We start from the raw sequence: 17,547 nt of genomic DNA on the forward strand, positions 1-17,547 counted from the left end.
AGCTCGCGGACCGGGCTGGTCATACCCATCACGGGCGCAGACCATCAAGTCACCACTCGTTGCCACCAACCCATCGCACGCCACACCGCCCAAGTCACCGTCGCCCAAGTGGGGCGAAGCCGCGCGGTCCTGGACAGCACCACAGCGAAGTTCCCGCCCTACGCGGCTTATAAATCCGCTGTCGACTCTCGAATCCTGCCCGCTAACTGGCGTCCCTCTTCCGCCCTACACGCGAATCCATTTCAGGTGACTCCCAGCACGTTTGTCAAACGTATCGCGACAAGACGCACACGCACTCCATGGACAGGGGAGGAGTACTGGACGATCGAACGCGACTCATGCAGCCACACCCGTGCACCCATCTAGGCCGCAGGGAAGGGTACCACGCACCTGGTCTTGGATGCGCAGCGACGTGCACATCATACTAGGGCTCCGTCCACAGCGTTCTAACACAATAGACCAAGAGTTTGAGCTATGTACGACGCATGTAATAGCCGTAAAATTGCTCAATACATGCTAGTTTGAACATGATTATCAGTGACACATAAGACTTCAAACCAATGCGTGAAATTTGACTGACCTGGATGAAAGTGAGGCGCAAACATGGTCCAAGGGTTGTCAGTTAGATCATGTGCACACCGCACTCAAGCAAGGCATAGTGGGGGTCATAGACATAATGCATCATGGAGGTAGGAAATCCCTAGGAGCGTTTTTGTGGAGGAAAGCAACATGCTAAAGGCACAGCAGCAGTACAATCGATTCATCTATCTACCCTCCCGAACCGCCGTTGGAGAGAGAAAGCGTCTAGTATGCCTCTCTCCAAACCAGCGCACCACGGCGCTCACCCCAGCGGCGAGGAGGAACACCCCGTCAAAGAGGGAGCCAAAGAACCGGTACCCGGGCAGCGTCGAGAAGAGGTTCACGATGCCCACATCTGGCTCCGTCGCTGGATGCGGAGGTGGCGGCGGGAACGAGGTGCGGAGCTGGATGAGCGTGGAGAGCAGGTAGATGCCCTGTATGCGGTCATGAGCGAGTGCGCGGCTGTAGTTGGAGGATTCTGCCGCAAAGCGACGCACCTGGCCTGCGCGAGCTGTAGGTGCGCACTGTTCTCCTCGTAGGAGAACTTGCAGAGGGGACCGGGATGTCGCGCCAGAGATCCGGCGTGAGGAACGCGTACTTTTGTGTTCTGCGCGCAAGCAAGCACGCGTTCGTCTGCTCGCCTGCACAAGAACTGAGAAGGACATAACTCACCGCAGCGAAGGTCGCCTTCAAAATGTGAACCATCCCATCGTCGCGGTTGAACACTTGGACTGCGTGTAGCAATCCTCGACACCCGCCAGCTGAAGAAGACGCTTCGACGCCGGCGCCGCAACGAGACCGGTACCACGGGGACGGGGATGAGACGGCACATAACGAAGCCGACCTTGTCGTTGACCTTGGAGAGCATGGTGTGGGGCTCACCGAGGTTGGTCGTCCAGCTGCGGGTGTGGGACGTGCGGTTGGAAAAGAGTACGACCGGAGAGCAGAGTAGATAGGGGCCGACGAGGGAGGTCGCCAACGAGCATTTTAACAGACCAGCCTTGTTCAGTTGTCTGGTGCATGTTATTAGAACGTCGTAGAGAAGGAGCAAGGAAGGGCGAGCGGGTTAATGAGGACGATGTAGTTACAGTAGTCGAAGATTGAGTGCGCAAAGGCGCTTATGGGCATTCCGCCTCCACGTGGCTTCATTCAAATCCCTGCCAGCGACTACAAGCTTCAAGTTTGGCTAGCTTGGGGTCTTACCGCAAGACTGACGAATTCGCTCGATACATCATCCTGAGCTCTATACCTGCTTACTTTTCTGCGCCGGTCTAGCTAGGAGTAAGGACTCCGCCTTGGCAGGCATCCAGATTAACCATCGCATCACGTCCAATCGCGACGGACGAATGACAGCCAAGGCGTACGTACTAGTTTCCCTGACACATGTGACGAAACTCCTCGGATGATACTAATCGATTATTTTGGATGCGCCTTGGTTTATAGTAAACGCGGGTCAACTGACGAGGGAGCTCTGTCGATCCTGCGGTTGTCAACTCTTCTCGCCGGCGCGCGACCCGCGGACTCGGTCTCCACGTTCGTCAACCATCAGCGAGCTGTTCTACGCCGAAGACGATGCCGGAAAGGAAATCATTTCTGAAGGCGGCTTCTACTCCGGTTTCATCTGGTGCGTTCCTTTCTCTCCTACGCACGTTTGTACTTTGACGCAAATACGTCTTTGAGGTCATCTGAAGGAGTTCACTTGCGTGTTTCGTCCCCGTTCGGACGCCATACGCAAGCAAAACGCACACATGCACGCAATGACCGTAGACGCTGAACATAGGCACTCCCTTGTACGAGTATAATTAGGTTAACAGGCTGCTAATCATTGTAAGTGAGACCGTTTGCCATGGCATGATGTTCGGTGTTGGTCGTTACAGGACGCCATAAGGCCGGTTGTCTGCCCCATTCGCCACCCGGACACAAAGACCATGAATTAGTTGAAAGGGGGGACGACACATCACACATGAATAACGAGCCGGCGTACGAAACAAGAACAATCCCCCAAGCACGACAATGCGCGCTGTTCTCGAAGGTACGTCGCGTTCCGTTCAGCGATATATAAGACGAGGCTCTGCGAGCAGCGAAAGTCAACATCCTCCCCCTCTTCCGCTACGAAGGGCGACATGAGTGGCGATACGCGCCTCCAATCGAGCTCCTCGCCCATCGACCTCACAGACAAACTTCTCAACACTCTTAGGCTGCACACGTCCTACACTCGCACGCGTTCCATCTACAAGCCCAAAACTTTCGGGTCCCATCCTGGTAAGCAATCGATTACAGTATATTATCCCCAGACCGTGCGCATACTGACCGGTGACCTCTCGGATCCTACAGGACCTCATTGGCCACGGAGATGCTCTCGCGCGACTCGTAGACGCCGACACCCGTCAAGTGTAGCCGACCACGGCCAGCGATCCAGAAGATGAAAGTAAAGATGCTCGTACAATGCATCTCGGATATCACATTCTCTCTAACTCGACGTAAGTACGTCTCCCAACCATTAGGAGTCGCTCGACGCCCGCTAACATGCTGATCACGATGCAGCACGGGTCTGTCAGCCCAACTCCACGTCCTTGCCTGCGTTGTTGGTTGCGCACCACCGAGTCGTAACCAACCGCAGACCTCAGCTTCACGACCCACCTTGGTCCCTCAAGCTTATCGAACCGACCTCCGATCGCAGACAAAAGCAGAGTTGCTCAAGCACTTCGATCCCCATCTATGGTGGGACTACCCATGCGAGATGTGTAAGTCGGGCATGTCCGAGTCTCGGTCGGATTCCCTGGAACGCCGGACAGACTCGTCACCCATATGGCGAACGAGGATGTCTGGGCGTGGAGTCCCTTCGCCGTGTCATCTATCCTTCGTCTTTCGTCTTTCGCTCGACACTGCGACCTGTTGGTCCGGACGACGCCGGGATAATCTTGCAGAAGAACAGCCTCAATCGTCAAGAGCGCAGTGGCCCAAGCCGAGGGCAGGTAAGTCATCGCTTTCCACCGGTCTCTGACCGCGTCTGGGTATGACATCTCTCTGATCGCAATCCTCGCCAGCCCCGTACGTCGTGCTGCAGCGCTCTCCAATACCCATCATTCTCGAGCACCCCTTCCTCCGACGTCCCCCTCGCACAGGGTGGTTGAGTCCGAGACTCGGGCTCCATCCACCGCCTACACATTCGGTGGCGAGCGTACCGAATTCCCAGCCGCAGTCCCGACTAGCCCCTCAACTGAGCACGGGCCACAGGCATGCCTTCCCAGGCCGGGCGAGGGATGCTTGCACACTCGTGCGACCCTAGGACCCCATCGCGCGTTCGAGCCGCTTCTCCAAACGCAGACACCCCTTTCCAGACCTAAACGCGTCCGCAGAGGCCTCGGGTGAGATCCCAAAGATAGTGCGGATTTGCTGGCACAAACACAACTTCCGCACACTCTGACACGCCGTATGAATAGTCCCCCATGCGGCAACATGTCGGACGGTACAATATCCGTTGACCACCTGAGAATCCAGCGGTATGCCGCGCACGAGGCCTTGAGCTTGCAAAGGCTGCTCACCGTCACGTCGCAACCCCGGACAACATGGCGCGGCACGTCAAGACAGAACACCATGTTTCATGGTGGAGGTCCACAGAGAAGAGCGGGATCCTGCAAGACGGGGAGAGATGGGTCGAGCAGGCGTTGGACTTGGAGCCCGCGGAGCTGAACGTTGTCACCGTGGAGGCGGTTTTAGCTCAGTCGGCAGCTCTCCTGATGTCTGCCTTCCCCGGGATGGAAACCGTGCAACTGACCCTGGACATGATCGACCGGAATGAGATTATGGTCTCGGTCGATCGTACCCTGGGCCACTGGGCTCAAAATTCATGGGAGGTGACGGCGGGTCTAGTCAAGAAGGATATCAGTGAGTGTCAAGTCTATAGTAGTCATCTGTGATTAGTTACTGACCGGCGAACTTCCATGCGCTCCAGGCGTGCCTGAAGGAAATCCACCAGAACGGTCCGATGAGCTGGCCATGGGACACAACAGATGGTCATTATGGATCATTGAGAAGGCGGAGATCGTGCGGGCAAGAGATTCCCTGGGTGGTCTGCCCCGACCGTGTCGAACTCCAGTATCAGCCTTTCGTTCCAAGGTCCTCATGCGATGATGACTAGCGATGACGAAGATTGACCCTAACCAACCACAAGAAAAAATTCTATCGTAGTAGATTGTAGCAAAACGTTGCCGCTTGTACCATAAAATACAAATACAACGCGTGCAATGAGGAACGATCACGTTTCGACCCGATGAATAGTACTGCGACGAAACTCGGCATACTATACGACGAGGGTAGTGTATGAGGGCAGCGATGAGGCCACAATGTCTTGTCAGCGTTCGAGCATGCGAGAACCTTTCATGATTGTACACGGGGTCTTCAACGAAGAGCGATAGAACGCGGCCACTCAAACTACAGGGATTCGAAGGTTCGCCGGTGGGTGCCGCAGTGGCACTGCCGGGTCCGTGCGAACCAGCTCGAGGTTGGCAGCGAAAAGCCCCCATTGTGGCACAATTGGAGTTCCAACCACAGCGGACAATAGTTGCTCTCGACCCAAGCGGCACAGCTTCGGCTCCGTGCGCATGCGTTTGAAGCTATGCAGCCGCAATGCAAGCCGACGCCTCCACTTTGCTTTTGACGGGCCCGGAGCTGTGGTCCATTGTGCTCTGCGCTTTGGAGCATTACGTGCGAGCCGAACCATGGTCAAACTGACGCGCAGGCGTACCTGGAGCTCGCGGGTATATAAGGGCCAGCGGAAGGGCGAGGGAGACCCAACAACTTCTCCTCTCCTCTCTCCTCTCTCCTCTCATCCACAACTCACACCACTCACCTCTACCGAGATGGTCGTTCGCTGTCGCGGTCGACCTCCGACCATTCTCCGACCACACCTTCTCACAGACAAACTTCTCACACACCTTGCTACCACTGCTAGTCCGCCCGTCGGACGCTACACAGGATCTCGGTGACGACCCGATTTCATCGGCGGTACGTTCTGCTTCGCGCGTGGTAATCCTGGGATCGCAGCTCATAGGATCGCAGCGCTCGATATCCCATTGTCGCCGCCTGGAGACCCGCTGAGTTGCAATGCTCAGCTTTCTCGTCCTCGTCCATCATCGCAGCCTCGATGGGTTCGATCTCATTCCTCTGAGTCGAGCCCAACCGCTGTGTATGGTTGGGCTACAGCTGGGCATTCTGCGGTCGACGTAAATGGTATAGGTTGAGCTTGCGGTGAGTTTTCGATGTCTTCCGATACGTTCAACTTCCACTCACTGCGCGATGCCCACAACCACAGCCTACCAAAGTCACCTCCAAGGGCCATGCATCCTCCAGAGTTGCAGGACCTGTCGGGCAGGGGCGATCGCAAATAGCGGGCGTCGGCGATTAGGGAGCCGAGACCTTCCCGCTCATGCCTTCGTCCCGTCTTCTTCACGCCCATCCACTCTGGCCGCGCATGGCGTACGACGAGGACGAAGGCCCGGAGTTTCGGGTGTCCATAGAGCCGTTGTGAACCCGCGCATCCGATCGCGAGCGACGGATACCCACGTCCCGAGCCTGCACAGAGGTGAGTTTCCTTGACGCGCACACGCCATGAACATCCCACTCACCACTATATCTCGACGACAGCTCAACCACGAACCCGTCACTGCCATCAGGTGGAGGGTGGTTCGGCCGACCTTCTCCCCCTATACCCCTCCCGCCTTGCCGCGCATCCCGTCCTGTGCCCGTTGGACTATGCAAGGGGACGACAGGTCGACACACACTCGACGTCGACACATGGCCCTGGGCTTCTGAGCGACCGGTGCCTGGAACACCGTCATGGTATGAAAGTTCTCTGGAACCCATCCGGCGCCCTCCGGCTAGGTACATCCCCAGGTAGCTGTGCGCTCCCAGACCTAAAGCGACATCGCCCCGCTTCAGCACCTGCGCACCCGCCGCACCCTTCCCGCACCCGGGTCCATCATACCTCTCATGCGCTTCAATGCCACTCAGAAGCGCGATGCGAGAGGGTCTCAATGGACCCTTGGGAAGCCCGGTATAGGCCATCCCTTGGCTCGCGCTAGGTCACCATGCCGAGGTAAACGTGCGTCCCCCGCTCTGGAGGACGATCTCCCCCTTCACCACCGGCGCACCCTCGGCGTCCGCTTCCGAACCGCGCTGGTCATACCCGTCACGGGCGCAGACCATCAAGTCACCACTCGTTGGCCACCAACCCATCGCACGCCGCACTGCCCAAGTCACCGTCGCCCAAGTGGGTTGAACCCGCGCGGTCCTGGACAGCACCACAGCGAAGTTCCCGCCCTACGCGGCTTATAGATCCGCTTTCGACTCTCCCATCCTGCCCGCTAACTGGCGTCCCTCTTCCGCCTTCAACGCGAATCCATTCCAGGTCACTCCCGGCACGTCTCCGGAACGTATCGCGACAAGACGTACACGCATTCGATGGATCGGGGAGGAGTACTGTACGATCGAACGCGACTCACGCAGCCACACGCGTGCACCCATCGAGGCCGTAGGGAAGGGTACCACGCACCTGGTCTTGGATGCGCAGCGACGTGCACATCTTACTAGGGCTCCGCCAATAGCGTTTGATTCAGGGTATCGGTACCTCGCACAATAGATCAGGAGTTTGAACCTATGTACGACGCATGTATCAGCCGTAAAATTGCTCAATACATGCTAGTTATAACAGAATCATCAGCGACACATAAGACTTCCGATTGACGCGTGACAATCGACATACCTTCATCCAGCGTTTTCCTGTACGATGGTCTTGAGGTAAGGCGTACGTCAGAACATCGTCCAAGGACCCATTGGTTAGACCATATGCACACCGCACTCAAGCAAGGTATGGTGGGGGTCATAAACATAATGCATCATGGAGGTATGACAATCCCTAGGAACGTTTTTGTGGTGGAGGAAAGCAATATGCTAAAAACACAGCAGCAGCAGTACAATCGAATCAACAGTCTACCCTCCCGAACCGCCGCCGGACCAAGAACGCGTCTAGTACGCCTTCTTGCCCTGCGCGAGCTGTAGGTGCGCACTGTGCTCGTCGTAGGGGAACTTGGAGAGGGGGATGTCGCGCCAGAGATCGGGCGTGAGGAACGCGTACGTTTTCGTAATCTGCGCACGAGCAAGCACACATCCGTCAGTTCGCCTGCGATGAGGACGAGAGAGAAGCATTGGGGGAAACTCACAGCAGCGAAGGTCGCCTTCAAGAAGTTACCCATCGTCGCGGTCGAACCCTTGGACTGCGTGTAGCAATCCTCGACACCCGCAAGCTGGAGAAGACGCTTCGACGCCGGCGCCGCAACGAGACCGGTACCACGGGGGGCGGGGATGAGACGACACATAACGGAGCCGACCTTGCCGCTGACCTTGGAGGGCACGGTGTGGGGCTCACCGAGGTTGGCACCCCAGTAGCCTCTCCGGACGGGGATGACGGAGAGCTTGGCGAGGATGATGGCGCCGCGGATGGCGGTCGCGACCTCCTTCGCGCACTTGACACCGAGGCCGACGTGGCCGTCGAAGTCGCCGATGGCGACGAACGCCTTGAAGCGCGTGCGCTGGCCGGCGCGGGTCTGCTTCTGCACGGGCATGATCTTCATGACCTCGTCCTTGAGCTTGGGGAGGAAGAAGTCGATGATCTGGAACTCCTTGACGGGCAGCGAGAAGAGGTAGATCTCCTCCATGGACTTGATCTTGCCGTCCTTCACGAGACGGCCGAGCTTGGTGACGGGGACCCTGCATCGCGGGGAGAACGTTGGGTTGGAGAATGTCGCGCGATGCGGAGAGTACTCACCACTCCTTCTCCTCGTCCTTGCGGCCGCCGCGGCGGGGGCCCCGACGGCCCCGTCCACGGTCACCACGCCCACGCCCGAAGCCACCACGTCCGCGTGCAGAGTCAGCCATTGTATTGTTGTCGCCGGGATTTTGACTGTCGAGGCAAGAGTCAGAGAGCGATTCAGCGAAAATCCAGAGGTGGAGGAGGAATCAAGTCGAGAAATAAGCCGTGGTCTTCATCCGCTCGCCATTCCGTCCATCCAACATGAACCCAGCCTCCTCTCCCTCCCAGACTTCGCAGGGACACAGCGGGATGTCTCCGCAGCGGCATAGATGCATCATACGGGCAGAATGAACGGTACTCACGTCTTGAGGATGCGCTGAGTGTCGAGCTCGCCGGGCGGTCTGTGTACGACGACTTTCTCCGGCGTCTCGCTTCCCGATTGGGCGGCAGCCTGCCCTGAACATTCAGTCAAGGCAACTCAAGCGCCCTCTCTGCCCTTCCCGCTAATGCCTCCGCCTCCGTAAACTCGTAAAAATGATGAATATTGAATGCGCGCCTCGTCAATGTCGGCCAGAGGCATACGCGTACAACCGATGTAGAACAACGCAGAGTCTCTGACGGACCTAGAATCACGCCTTCATGCGCTGCACAGGTACCAATCTACGTAGTATGTACACTAGCATACAAGTGAGCAGCGTCGAGATTGTAGTACTGAGAACACTGAGTAGCAAGAGACACCAACTTCCTGGCGCATCGCCGGGAGCCTGGGGGTCCGAGGCCACTAAAAGAGGTTCTCGTGGGTGGGGCGGATATGAAGGGCCTCGAGTGCTGGCCATGCATGCGCGATTTCAGCGATGAAGCCATCATCAAGGCTTAGTGATTCCCAACCGATAAGAGCGAAGTCAGCCAGTCGAGGCAGGTGTAGAAGGGGGCGGATGGCTTCCGGCAGATTGCATGGCGGTTGCAGCTGCGCATGAAGTGATTGGAGCCTGATCTTCCGGAGCGTAACCATGTGTGATGCGCACGGATGGCGGAGCAGTAGTCGACAAGCGCAGCGGGGGTTACATGGTTCTGACACGCGACTAGGATGCTTTCGAGGTGGGGAGAGGATATGTGGGGGAGTAAGCTCGTGACACAAGGGAGGTCGTCGACGGTGATGCTGAACTCCTTGATCGTTGGAAAGAGCGCCGAATTCCTCGCATTGAGAGGGGCCAACAACGTAGAAACAACGTAGAGTTGGCAATAGTGATGCTCAGCTCGGAGAGAGAGCACAGCGCACCAATGGCGGAAAGGGCTGCTGGAGATATGGGAATGGGAGCTGGAAGGCGCAACACGCGGAGACCAGATAGTGACTTTGAAAGACAGGGCAAAAGGGACTTTTCGAAAGCGATGCAGTCTAAAGCTCCTCTCTCCTCATGCTCTACGCTCATGGCGATGTCGAGCACCTCAAGCTGAATGGTAGGCGTCACAAGCTTCTCTAGTACATCCGGTAAACGTGTCTTTGGACACGTGAGGGAAAATTCGAGGTAGCGGAGACTTCCCGCAAAAGGGAAGGGCACCGCACTGTCGGACAAATACGGCACCTCAGCACCGCGGATGATGAGATGACGCAGATTCTGTAGGAGAGGATCCGGGCCGCAACGGGTGAGTGTCGTCCAGACTACTTGCTCGAAGGATATTCGTCCTAAAGAGACCCACATGGAGGGGCTATAATGATTCCCGACCGCATGGATATGATGCGCATAGGCGGTCCAGCGCTCGCAGTCTGTTATCGTGGGATCTCGTAGCAACAGCTAATGGACACGATGACAAAGTGAATAAGAATCCCTATGCCGGAGGCAAAACGGAGTTTAGACAGCGTACCGGATACCGTGTATAACCAGATGGATAATTGTCCTCTTCGTCGTCTGGAAATACGGGTTTTGAGAAAACACAAAGGTCTGCGGGGAGTGTGTATAGCAAGGGGGCCAACGTCAGTATGCTCCGCCCCAAGACAGATATAGCTGGAGACCAGAGCCGGCGACATGTCCGGGCGACTCTGGTCAGCGTTCTACAATCACTGAAGAGCTCGTCGGCAGTATCGAGGTGGGAGAAAATGTGTAGTATAGCTTCGGGCGGTAGTGCAACAAGATGCGCGGTCGACGACGGAGGAGATGTCCTATGCGTCGAGTCGTCGTCGACGAAGCCGACATCGCCCGCCGTCGCTCGGCGTTAGTCTTGCCTTTTCAGATCTAGACTTCAAACTCCGAGCCAGCTCCGCAGATATCAAAGCGGCCGACGATGAGATCATTTGAACTCTGTCTTCTGGACGCCCTCTAGGCTCGAGCTCTGCACTCTCCACTGGCAGGACGTGCGTATACACCTCCATCGTTCGCAGCAGAGCGAATTATTTCGGGACTAACCTGATTTCTGAATTCACAGGCACTACGACTTCGGAGGGCCTCAATTGTCCGTGACTGGTGGTGATAAGTGTATGTTACTCGGCACCTGTCATATTCTCGTGTGATCCGGGATACCAACGTACCGGAGTCTTTGACCTGAAGCAGTCAAGAATTGAAGCCTACCGTGAACGTCATTGGTGTCACGTTATCCAACGTGACCTTCGGCCGAGTCGGTAAGTGAGGGAATGGGTTGTGGTAGGTTTTCGCCTGTCGTTCGGTCAGCTCGGGATGTTTCCACCATGAAAGTCGTTGGAGGAGCTGGGCTCCAACGGGCTATAGCTAATTATGTTGGACACATCTCCAACGTCGGCCAGTCCAGGCAGTTCACATTCTCCCTCGTTCCTCTCTTCCCCCATTCAATCTTCTCTTTATTCTCTCATCTTCATCGGCGGGTCTTTCTCATCTTCTCTACTTTTCTCTGACGGATCTCTGTTCAAGGGCAGTACTCTATCCAGCGCTTATCCAGGCGCCATCTACGTCATAGACCAAGCAGGGCGTGCCACGGTGAGTTCTTCCTTTCTCCTCGACCACCATCTTCCCCGGATGCCCTCCCCCATTCAAGCATGCTTCAAGTACCACGTTCATCGTGTGCTCATCAGGCCTGAGAGATCAGAATAGGCCGTCCTAGGCGACGCGGTGTTCAGGGTCTCAGTCTCTCAGGTGTCCCCAGTCGCGACCCTCGACACCCTTTTGCAAGCCGCTGTTCTTCTCTTCGATCTGCAATCGATTGACACGCGTTCTGCGGGTGTATGTTTTCCATGCCATCCCCACCCTCTGCCTTCTGCCCCATCCTTCATACCACCGTGCTAACGTGGCTCGTACGATCCCAGGAATAACCACCATTCATATTTACCATGCACAGGCGATACGGGACCAATCCTGCTGCTCGAGACCATGCGACGTCCTCAGTCTCACCCCAAGACTCCTCCTCATGCCATCCTCCCGCCTCTTCAGCTGACCCTCGCGCACATCTTCCACGCCATTTGGCTCACCCCGCCGCAACCACGCTAACCTCTGGCTCTGGCTCCAGTTCCTCGGTTAGCAAGGTATGCCATCGGCAACCAGTACGTCTTTTTCTGTCCATTCCATTCACATCATGTTCGCTTTCTCCAGCTTCCGTTATTCTCCTCCGGAGATGGCACTCCCACGTCTGATTCTCGCATCCGTACCGCCAACACCCCTCTCACTCCACCCTCCCTCGTGGAGTCACCTCAACCCGTCTCTCCTGGTGAAGACGAAAAGCATATACCCCTCTCTGCCGCAACCAGCCTGCATCCACCCTCGCCTAGTACATCCCCACCCTCGCAGGCGGATTCCCCTCCACATCTCGCAAGCCATGCGGGCGAATCGTCTGCCTCCTTATCCAGCGCCGACGAGCAGCTTCCTACGCGTGCAAGTATACGGGCGTGGGCGAAGGCGACCCCAGCTGGGCCTCCCCGAAATACGCCTTCTCCCACGAGTTCGGCCGTTCTACCCCAGTCGAGCTCTGACGACCATCTCGATCGCCAGAGCATCACTCGGTCAGCGGGCCACCAAACCGTGTCTTCCATCAGCGCCAGTCGCTCGGGTTCGGGGTCCGGGACGAGCTCAAGTGACGAGGACGACAGTGCAGGTTCAGGGAACCTTCCCTTTCCGGAAGAGAGTTCGGGGAACGTTGCGGACATCGAGAGCTCTGGCTCTGGCGGCGAAGACGCATCTCCACAAGGCATGTCTGACCCGTCACCGTCAGTATCTCCGCTATCTCGCCAATTACTCGCTCCTGCTCCTCTGCACCCTCCCCACGGCCACGGGCATGCGGAGTCCAGCGCCTCTGAGTCTTCTTCCCCTGCCATCATGCCCACATCCGCGCAAGTCCAGGAGCAGCAAGATCGCATTGACAGGCGTGGCGACCACCACCCTCCCCAACACCCGGGCCACTCCGGCAGGCGACGGCATCGCGACCGCGACCGCGATCGCGACAGGGACCACCGGGAACGGCGTTCGCGCCCGTCCAACCCGACTCCGCCTCAGCCTCAGCCTCATCCGCGTCGTGTTCAGTATCCCTCCTCGCACACGCAGAGTCAGGGCCGCGTCTTCCCGCCGCTCAGGATCATCCCCGACATCCGGCTTCCGCCACCCCCACCGCCGATGCGGCCGTTGCGCCCGCTGCAGGTCTCGTCGGGCGGGGTAGACGTACTGGAGGAGATGTCGCGTATGTTGCACTACTCGAGGCGGCCGTTGATACGTACAGGCGTGGATTCCAGGACCGGACCAAGGCGGGAGAACGACGTGTTGGATGATATAGCCTTCATGATCCAGATGTCGAACGGGCGGTAGAGCGCCCACCAGCGGAGGGCTATCAAACGAGCGGGTGAAAAGTAAAACCTTCACGGGCTCGTAGGAGTCGAGCACGATGTGTTTCTCGTTTCCGTTTGGCTCCAGGCTTCGATTCTCCGGTGTGTGGTTTCCGCTGCTCTTATGAGTCTTGCTGCTGCCCCGTTCGTTTGCGATGGTTGGGTATATGCATTACCGCAGCTTGCGCTGCTTTACGGCTGCCGTGCATCGTCTTCGTTTACCTGTTATCCTTCAGTCAAAAACACATTAGTGAGGCTTCATCGCGTCCTCGTCCTAGATATCTATCTCCGATGTAGAGTACGGCTCCGAGGACCTACCAATCCGCATTCATCTCACCCTACTTCACACCAGGTGATACTGAGCACGAAAACGTACGCGTTCCTCACGCCCGGTCTCTGGCGCGACATCCCGGGCCCCTCTCCAAGTTCTCCTACGAGGAGCACAGTGCGCACCTACAGCTCGCGCAGGTCATGCATGGTGCGTCGCTCTGCGGCAGAATCCTCCAATTGCAACCGCGCACTCGCTCATGACCGAATATAGGGCATCTATGTACCTGCTCTCCACGCTCATCCAGCTCCGCACCTCGTTCACGCTGCCACCTACGCATCTAGCCACGGAGCCAGATGTGGGCATCGTGAACCTCTTCTCGACGCCAGTGCCCGAGTACCAGTTGTTTGGCTCCCTCTTTGACGGGGCGTCCTTCCTCGCCGCTGGGGCTAGCGTCGTGGTGCGCTGGTTTGGAGAAAGGCGTACTAGACGCTTTTTCTCTCCAACGGCGGATCGGGAGGGTAGACTTGATTTGATTGTACTGCTGCTGCTGTGCCTTTAGCATGTTGCTTTCCTCCACCACAAAAACGCTCCCCCATGATGTATTGTGTAAGTCAATTTTCACGCGTCAGTCGGAAGTCTTATGTGTCGCTGATGATTCGGTTATAACTAGCATGTATTGAGCAATTTTACGGCTGATACATGCGTCGTACATAGTTTCAAACTCCTGATCTATTGTGCGAGGTACCGACACCTCGAATGGAACGCTGTCGGCGGAGCCCTAGTAAGATGTGCACGTCGCTGCGCATACAAGACCGGTGCGTGGTATGCTTCCCAGCGGTCTGAGTGGGTGCACGCGTGTGGCTGCATGAGTGGTGCTCGATCGTACAGTACTCCTCCCCGATCCATCGAATGCGTGTACGTCTTGTCGCGATACGTTCCGGAGACGTGCCGGGAGTCAGCTGGAATGGATTCGCGTTGAAGGCGGAAGAGGACGCCAGTTAGCCGGCAGGATGCGAGACTGTCGGCGGAGCCCTAGTAAGATGTGCACGTCGCTGCGCATACAAGACCGGTGCGTGGTATGCTTCCCTGCGGCCTCGATGGGTGCACGGGTGTGGCCGCGTGCATCAGCAAAAGCAGTTCGGCTCCATCGGAACTATACGGTGCTATATGGAGTGATGGAGCCACGGAAAAGGCATCCCTCATACGGAGCCTCGGTCGCTCTGCTTATGTCATGGAGGAGACGCCGTCTCCATACAGAGGTCGGTGTCTCCATACGGAGACTGTCTCTCGATAGAGCTTGCTATACCCTTCGGAATCGCATTTTGTACGGTATATTTCGAGGTCTATACCCCCTTCGAAGTGGTCGAAATTTGTTCGGTAGATAACTAACCCACATCCGGGACCCTGCGGTCCATGAATGCATGATGCTTGTCCGATCCGTGCACGCCGCTAACCAGTCCTTGCGGCATTAATCCCGTTTCCAAACCACGACTTTGCTCACTGATCGAGCAGCTCATAAACCCGCGGCCTACTTTGCATATGCATGGTTCGATACGTCGTCTCCGTTATGGCTGGATGAGAGGATGGACGTTCCGTATGGAGATTCGGTCTCTCGATGGAGATCGAGTCTCTGTACAGCCACATACAGAGCCTCGGCCCTCCTCGTGGATCCGCTGGCCTCCGTACCTGACCAGGCAGAGTCTAGGTTCCCGCCAGGCCATTGGCGGAGCCATGGCCGACTTAGGCTCCATACGGAGTAAACCGCGTTTGCTGATGTGAGTCGCGTTCGGTCGTCCAGTACTCCTCCCCTGTCCATGGAGTGCGCGTGTATCTTGTCGCGATACGTTCCGGAGACGTGCCTGGAGTCACCTGAAATGGATTCGCGTTGAAGGCGGAAGAGGACGACAGTTAGCGGGCAGGATTCGAGAGTCGAAAGCGGATCTATAAGCCGCGTAGGGAGGGAACTTCGCTGTGGTGCTGTCCAGGACCGTGCGGCTTCGCCCCACTTGGGCGACGGTGACTTGGGCAGTGCGGCGTGCGATGGGTTGGTGGCAACGAGTGGTGACTTGATGGTCTGCGCCCGTGACGGGTATGACCAGCCCGGTTCGGAAGCGGACGCCGAGGGTGCGCCGGTGGTGAAGGGGGAGATCGTCCTCCAGAGCGGGGGACGCACGTTTACCTCGGCATGGTCACCTAGCGCGAGCCAAGGGACGGTCTATACCGGGCTTCCCAAGGGTCCATTGAGACCCTCTCGCATCGCGCTGGCGGGTTGCACTGAAGGGTGTGACGGGTATGACGGACCCGGGTGCGGGAAGGGTGCGGCGCGTGCGCAGGTGCTGAAGCGGGGCGATGTCGCTTTAGGTCGGGGAGCGCACAGCTACCTGGGGATGTACCTAGCCGGAGGGCGCCGGATGGGTTCCAGAGAACTTTCATACCGTGACGGTGTTCCGGGCACCGGTCGCTCAGAAGCCCGGGGCCATGCGTCGACGGGGAGGGTGTGTCGACCTGTCATCCCCTTGCATAGTCCAACAGGCACGGGACGGGATGCGCGGCAAGGCGGGAGGGGTATAGGGGGAGAAGGTCGGCCGAACCACCCTCCACCTGATGGCAGTGACGGGTTCGTGGTTGAGCTGTCGTCGAGATATAGTGGTGAGTAGGATGTTCATGGCGTGTGCGCGTCAAGGAAACTCACCTCTGTGCAGGCTCGGGACGTGGGTATCCGTCGCTCGCGATCGGATGCGAGGGTTCACAACGGCTCTATGGACACCTGAAACTCCGGGCCTTCGTCCTCGTCGTACGCCATGCGCGGCCAGAGTGGATGGGCGTGAAGAAGACGGGATGAAGGGATGAGGGGAAAGATCCCAGGGACCTAATCGCCAACGCCCGCTATCTGCAGCCGCCCCGCCCGACAGGTCCTGCAACTCCGGAGGATGCGTAGACCTGGGGGATGACACTTGCAGGCTGTGGTTGTGGTCACCGCGCAGTGAGTGGAAGTTGAACATATCAGAAGACATCGAAAACTCACCGCAAGCTCAACCTCTACCACCTACGTCGACCGCGGAATGCCCAGCTGTAGCCCAACCATACACAGCGGTTGGGCTCGACTCAGAGGAATGAGATCGAACCCATGGAGGCTGCAATGGTGGACGAGGACGAGAAAGCTGAGCATTACAACTCAGCGGTTCTCCAGGCGGCGACAATGGGATATCGAATGCTGCGAGCCTATGAGCTGCGGTCCTGGGGTTACTAGTATGCGCGAAACAGAACGTACCGCCGATGAGATCGTCTCTGACGAATGGGTCACCGAGATCCTGTGTGGCGTCCGACGGGGGGACTAGCAGTGGTAGCAAGGTGTGTGAGAAGTTTGTCTGTGAGAAGGTGTGGTCGGAGAATGGTCGGAGGTCGACCGCGACAGCGAACGACCATGTCGGTTGTGTGGTGCAAGTGGTAGTGGTGGATGAGATGAGAGAGGAGAGGAGAAGGTGATGGGTCTATCTTGCCCTTCCGCTGGCCCTTATATATCCGCGAGCTCTAGGTACGCCTGCGCGTCAGTTTGGCCATGGTTCGGATCTCACCTCATGCTACAAAGCGCAGAGCACAATGGACCACAGCTCCGGGCCCGTCAATTGCAAAGTGGAGGCGTCGGCTTGCATTGCGGCTACATAGCTTCAAATGCATGCGCACGGAGCATCCGGTCGACGAAAGCTGCGCCGCTTGGTTCGAGTGACTATTGTCCGCTGAACTCCAATTGTGCCACAATGGGGGCTTTTCGCTGCCAACCTCGAGCTGGTTCGCACGGATCCGGCAGTGCCACTGCGGCACCCACAGGCGAACCTTCGAATCCCTGTGGTTCAAGTGGCCGCGTTCTATCGCTCTTCGTTGAAGACCCCGGTGTACAATTATGAAAGATGCTCGAACGCTGACAAGACATTGTGGCCTCATACACTGCCGTCGTCGTATGGTATGCCGAGTTTCGTCGCAGCGCTATTCATCGAGTCAGAACGTGATCGTTCCTCATTGCACGCCTTGTAATTACATTTTATGGTACAAGCGGCAACATTTTGCTACAATTTACTACGATGGAACCTTTTTTTGTGGTTGGTTAGGTTTAAT

General features: G+C 57.2%; 9 protein-coding genes across 9 annotated transcripts; 7 read left to right on the forward strand and 2 right to left on the reverse strand.

The window, feature by feature from the left end:
• Positions 1-653: 653 nt before the first annotated feature.
• Positions 654-1,682, reverse strand: L226DRAFT_96127 (uncharacterized protein). The gene is made up of 3 exons (XM_067687379.1): positions 1,252-1,682; positions 1,077-1,186; positions 654-1,013 (listed from the first exon to the last, which is right to left on the reverse strand). Exons 1-3 carry the CDS (start codon positions 1,445-1,447, stop codon positions 765-767), a joined length of 555 nt encoding a protein of 184 aa, XP_067534294.1. The 5' UTR covers positions 1,448-1,682; the 3' UTR covers positions 654-764.
• A 104-nt stretch (positions 1,683-1,786) lies between these two features.
• L226DRAFT_535996 (uncharacterized protein) lies at positions 1,787-2,611 on the forward strand (the record flags this gene model as incomplete). The annotated part of the gene is given in 4 exon segments (XM_067681023.1): positions 1,787-1,937; positions 1,954-1,955; positions 2,133-2,193; positions 2,260-2,611. Coding segments are annotated over 2 exon segments (183 nt in total), but the record flags the coding sequence as incomplete, so codon positions are not given.
• Positions 2,612-2,836: 225 nt separating this feature from the next.
• L226DRAFT_96170 (uncharacterized protein) lies at positions 2,837-4,037 on the forward strand. Its single transcript, XM_067687381.1, has 5 exons — positions 2,837-2,841; positions 2,914-3,063; positions 3,124-3,554; positions 3,627-3,964; positions 4,023-4,037. Exons 2-4 carry the CDS (start codon positions 3,002-3,004, stop codon positions 3,866-3,868), a joined length of 735 nt encoding a protein of 244 aa, XP_067534296.1. The 5' UTR covers positions 2,837-2,841; positions 2,914-3,001; the 3' UTR covers positions 3,869-3,964; positions 4,023-4,037.
• Positions 4,009-4,794, forward strand: L226DRAFT_96166 (uncharacterized protein). Its single transcript, XM_067687380.1, has 2 exons — positions 4,009-4,467; positions 4,535-4,794. The coding sequence occupies exons 1-2, from the start codon at positions 4,149-4,151 to the stop codon at positions 4,711-4,713; spliced, it is 498 nt and encodes a 165-aa protein (XP_067534297.1). The 5' UTR covers positions 4,009-4,148; the 3' UTR covers positions 4,714-4,794.
• An 885-nt stretch (positions 4,795-5,679) lies between these two features.
• Positions 5,680-6,777, forward strand: L226DRAFT_96252 (uncharacterized protein). Its single transcript, XM_067687382.1, has 2 exons — positions 5,680-6,163; positions 6,226-6,777. The coding sequence occupies exons 1-2, from the start codon at positions 5,878-5,880 to the stop codon at positions 6,660-6,662; spliced, it is 723 nt and encodes a 240-aa protein (XP_067534298.1). The 5' UTR covers positions 5,680-5,877; the 3' UTR covers positions 6,663-6,777.
• An 828-nt stretch (positions 6,778-7,605) lies between these two features.
• L226DRAFT_572002 (40S ribosomal protein uS5) lies at positions 7,606-8,514 on the reverse strand (the record flags this gene model as incomplete). Its single annotated transcript, XM_067684631.1, has 3 exons — positions 7,606-7,725; positions 7,800-8,346; positions 8,405-8,514. 3 exons carry the CDS (start codon positions 8,512-8,514, stop codon positions 7,606-7,608), a joined length of 777 nt encoding a protein of 258 aa, XP_067534299.1.
• A 2,965-nt stretch (positions 8,515-11,479) lies between these two features.
• Positions 11,480-13,397, forward strand: L226DRAFT_96357 (uncharacterized protein). The gene is made up of 3 exons (XM_067687385.1): positions 11,480-11,577; positions 11,661-11,876; positions 11,944-13,397. The coding sequence occupies exons 2-3, from the start codon at positions 11,685-11,687 to the stop codon at positions 13,144-13,146; spliced, it is 1,395 nt and encodes a 464-aa protein (XP_067534300.1). The 5' UTR covers positions 11,480-11,577; positions 11,661-11,684; the 3' UTR covers positions 13,147-13,397.
• A 1,980-nt stretch (positions 13,398-15,377) lies between these two features.
• Positions 15,378-16,368, forward strand: L226DRAFT_96268 (uncharacterized protein). Its single transcript, XM_067687383.1, has 2 exons — positions 15,378-16,083; positions 16,137-16,368. The coding sequence occupies exons 1-2, from the start codon at positions 15,504-15,506 to the stop codon at positions 16,274-16,276; spliced, it is 720 nt and encodes a 239-aa protein (XP_067534301.1). The 5' UTR covers positions 15,378-15,503; the 3' UTR covers positions 16,277-16,368.
• A 273-nt stretch (positions 16,369-16,641) lies between these two features.
• On the forward strand, positions 16,642-17,388 carry L226DRAFT_96354 (uncharacterized protein). Its single transcript, XM_067687384.1, has 2 exons — positions 16,642-16,969; positions 17,024-17,388. The coding sequence occupies exons 1-2, from the start codon at positions 16,920-16,922 to the stop codon at positions 17,337-17,339; spliced, it is 366 nt and encodes a 121-aa protein (XP_067534302.1). The 5' UTR covers positions 16,642-16,919; the 3' UTR covers positions 17,340-17,388.
• Positions 17,389-17,547: the final 159 nt, after the last annotated feature.

The sequence above is a fragment of the Lentinus tigrinus genome, assembly GCF_003813185.1.
Source record: "Lentinus tigrinus ALCF2SS1-7 unplaced genomic scaffold L226scaffold_16, whole genome shotgun sequence".
Lineage (NCBI taxonomy): Eukaryota > Fungi > Basidiomycota > Agaricomycetes > Polyporales > Polyporaceae > Lentinus > Lentinus tigrinus.

Bases quoted from the DNA above. Each gene is read 5' to 3' on its own strand.
- L226DRAFT_96268 (XM_067687383.1), top strand. From the start codon at position 15,504: ATGGTCTGCGCCCGTGACGGGTATGACCAGCCCGGTTCGGAAGCGGAC. The intron at 16,084-16,136 runs GTGAGTAGGATG...ACCTCTGTGCAG, and splicing joins GCTGTCGTCGAGATATAGTG to GCTCGGGACGTGGGTATCCG.
- L226DRAFT_96166 (XM_067687380.1), top strand. From the start codon at position 4,149: ATGGCGCGGCACGTCAAGACAGAACACCATGTTTCATGGTGGAGGTCC. The intron at 4,468-4,534 runs GTGAGTGTCAAG...CATGCGCTCCAG, and splicing joins TCTAGTCAAGAAGGATATCA to GCGTGCCTGAAGGAAATCCA.
- L226DRAFT_96127 (XM_067687379.1), bottom strand. From the start codon at position 1,447: ATGCTCTCCAAGGTCAACGACAAGGTCGGCTTCGTTATGTGCCGTCTC. The intron at 1,187-1,251 runs GTGAGTTATGTC...GCTTGCGCGCAG, and splicing joins TGAAGGCGACCTTCGCTGCG to AACACAAAAGTACGCGTTCC. The intron at 1,014-1,076 runs GTGCGTCGCTTT...GACCGCATACAG, and splicing joins CTACAGCTCGCGCAGGCCAG to GGCATCTACCTGCTCTCCAC.
- L226DRAFT_96357 (XM_067687385.1), top strand. From the start codon at position 11,685: ATGCACAGGCGATACGGGACCAATCCTGCTGCTCGAGACCATGCGACG. The intron at 11,877-11,943 runs GTATGCCATCGG...CGCTTTCTCCAG, and splicing joins CCAGTTCCTCGGTTAGCAAG to CTTCCGTTATTCTCCTCCGG.
- L226DRAFT_96354 (XM_067687384.1), top strand. From the start codon at position 16,920: ATGGGTCTATCTTGCCCTTCCGCTGGCCCTTATATATCCGCGAGCTCT. The intron at 16,970-17,023 runs GTACGCCTGCGC...CATGCTACAAAG, and splicing joins TATATATCCGCGAGCTCTAG to CGCAGAGCACAATGGACCAC.
- L226DRAFT_96252 (XM_067687382.1), top strand. From the start codon at position 5,878: ATGCCCACAACCACAGCCTACCAAAGTCACCTCCAAGGGCCATGCATC. The intron at 6,164-6,225 runs GTGAGTTTCCTT...TCTCGACGACAG, and splicing joins CGTCCCGAGCCTGCACAGAG to CTCAACCACGAACCCGTCAC.
- L226DRAFT_96170 (XM_067687381.1), top strand. From the start codon at position 3,002: ATGAAAGTAAAGATGCTCGTACAATGCATCTCGGATATCACATTCTCT. The intron at 3,064-3,123 runs GTACGTCTCCCA...ATCACGATGCAG, and splicing joins TTCTCTCTAACTCGACGTAA to CACGGGTCTGTCAGCCCAAC. The intron at 3,555-3,626 runs GTAAGTCATCGC...AATCCTCGCCAG, and splicing joins GTGGCCCAAGCCGAGGGCAG to CCCCGTACGTCGTGCTGCAG.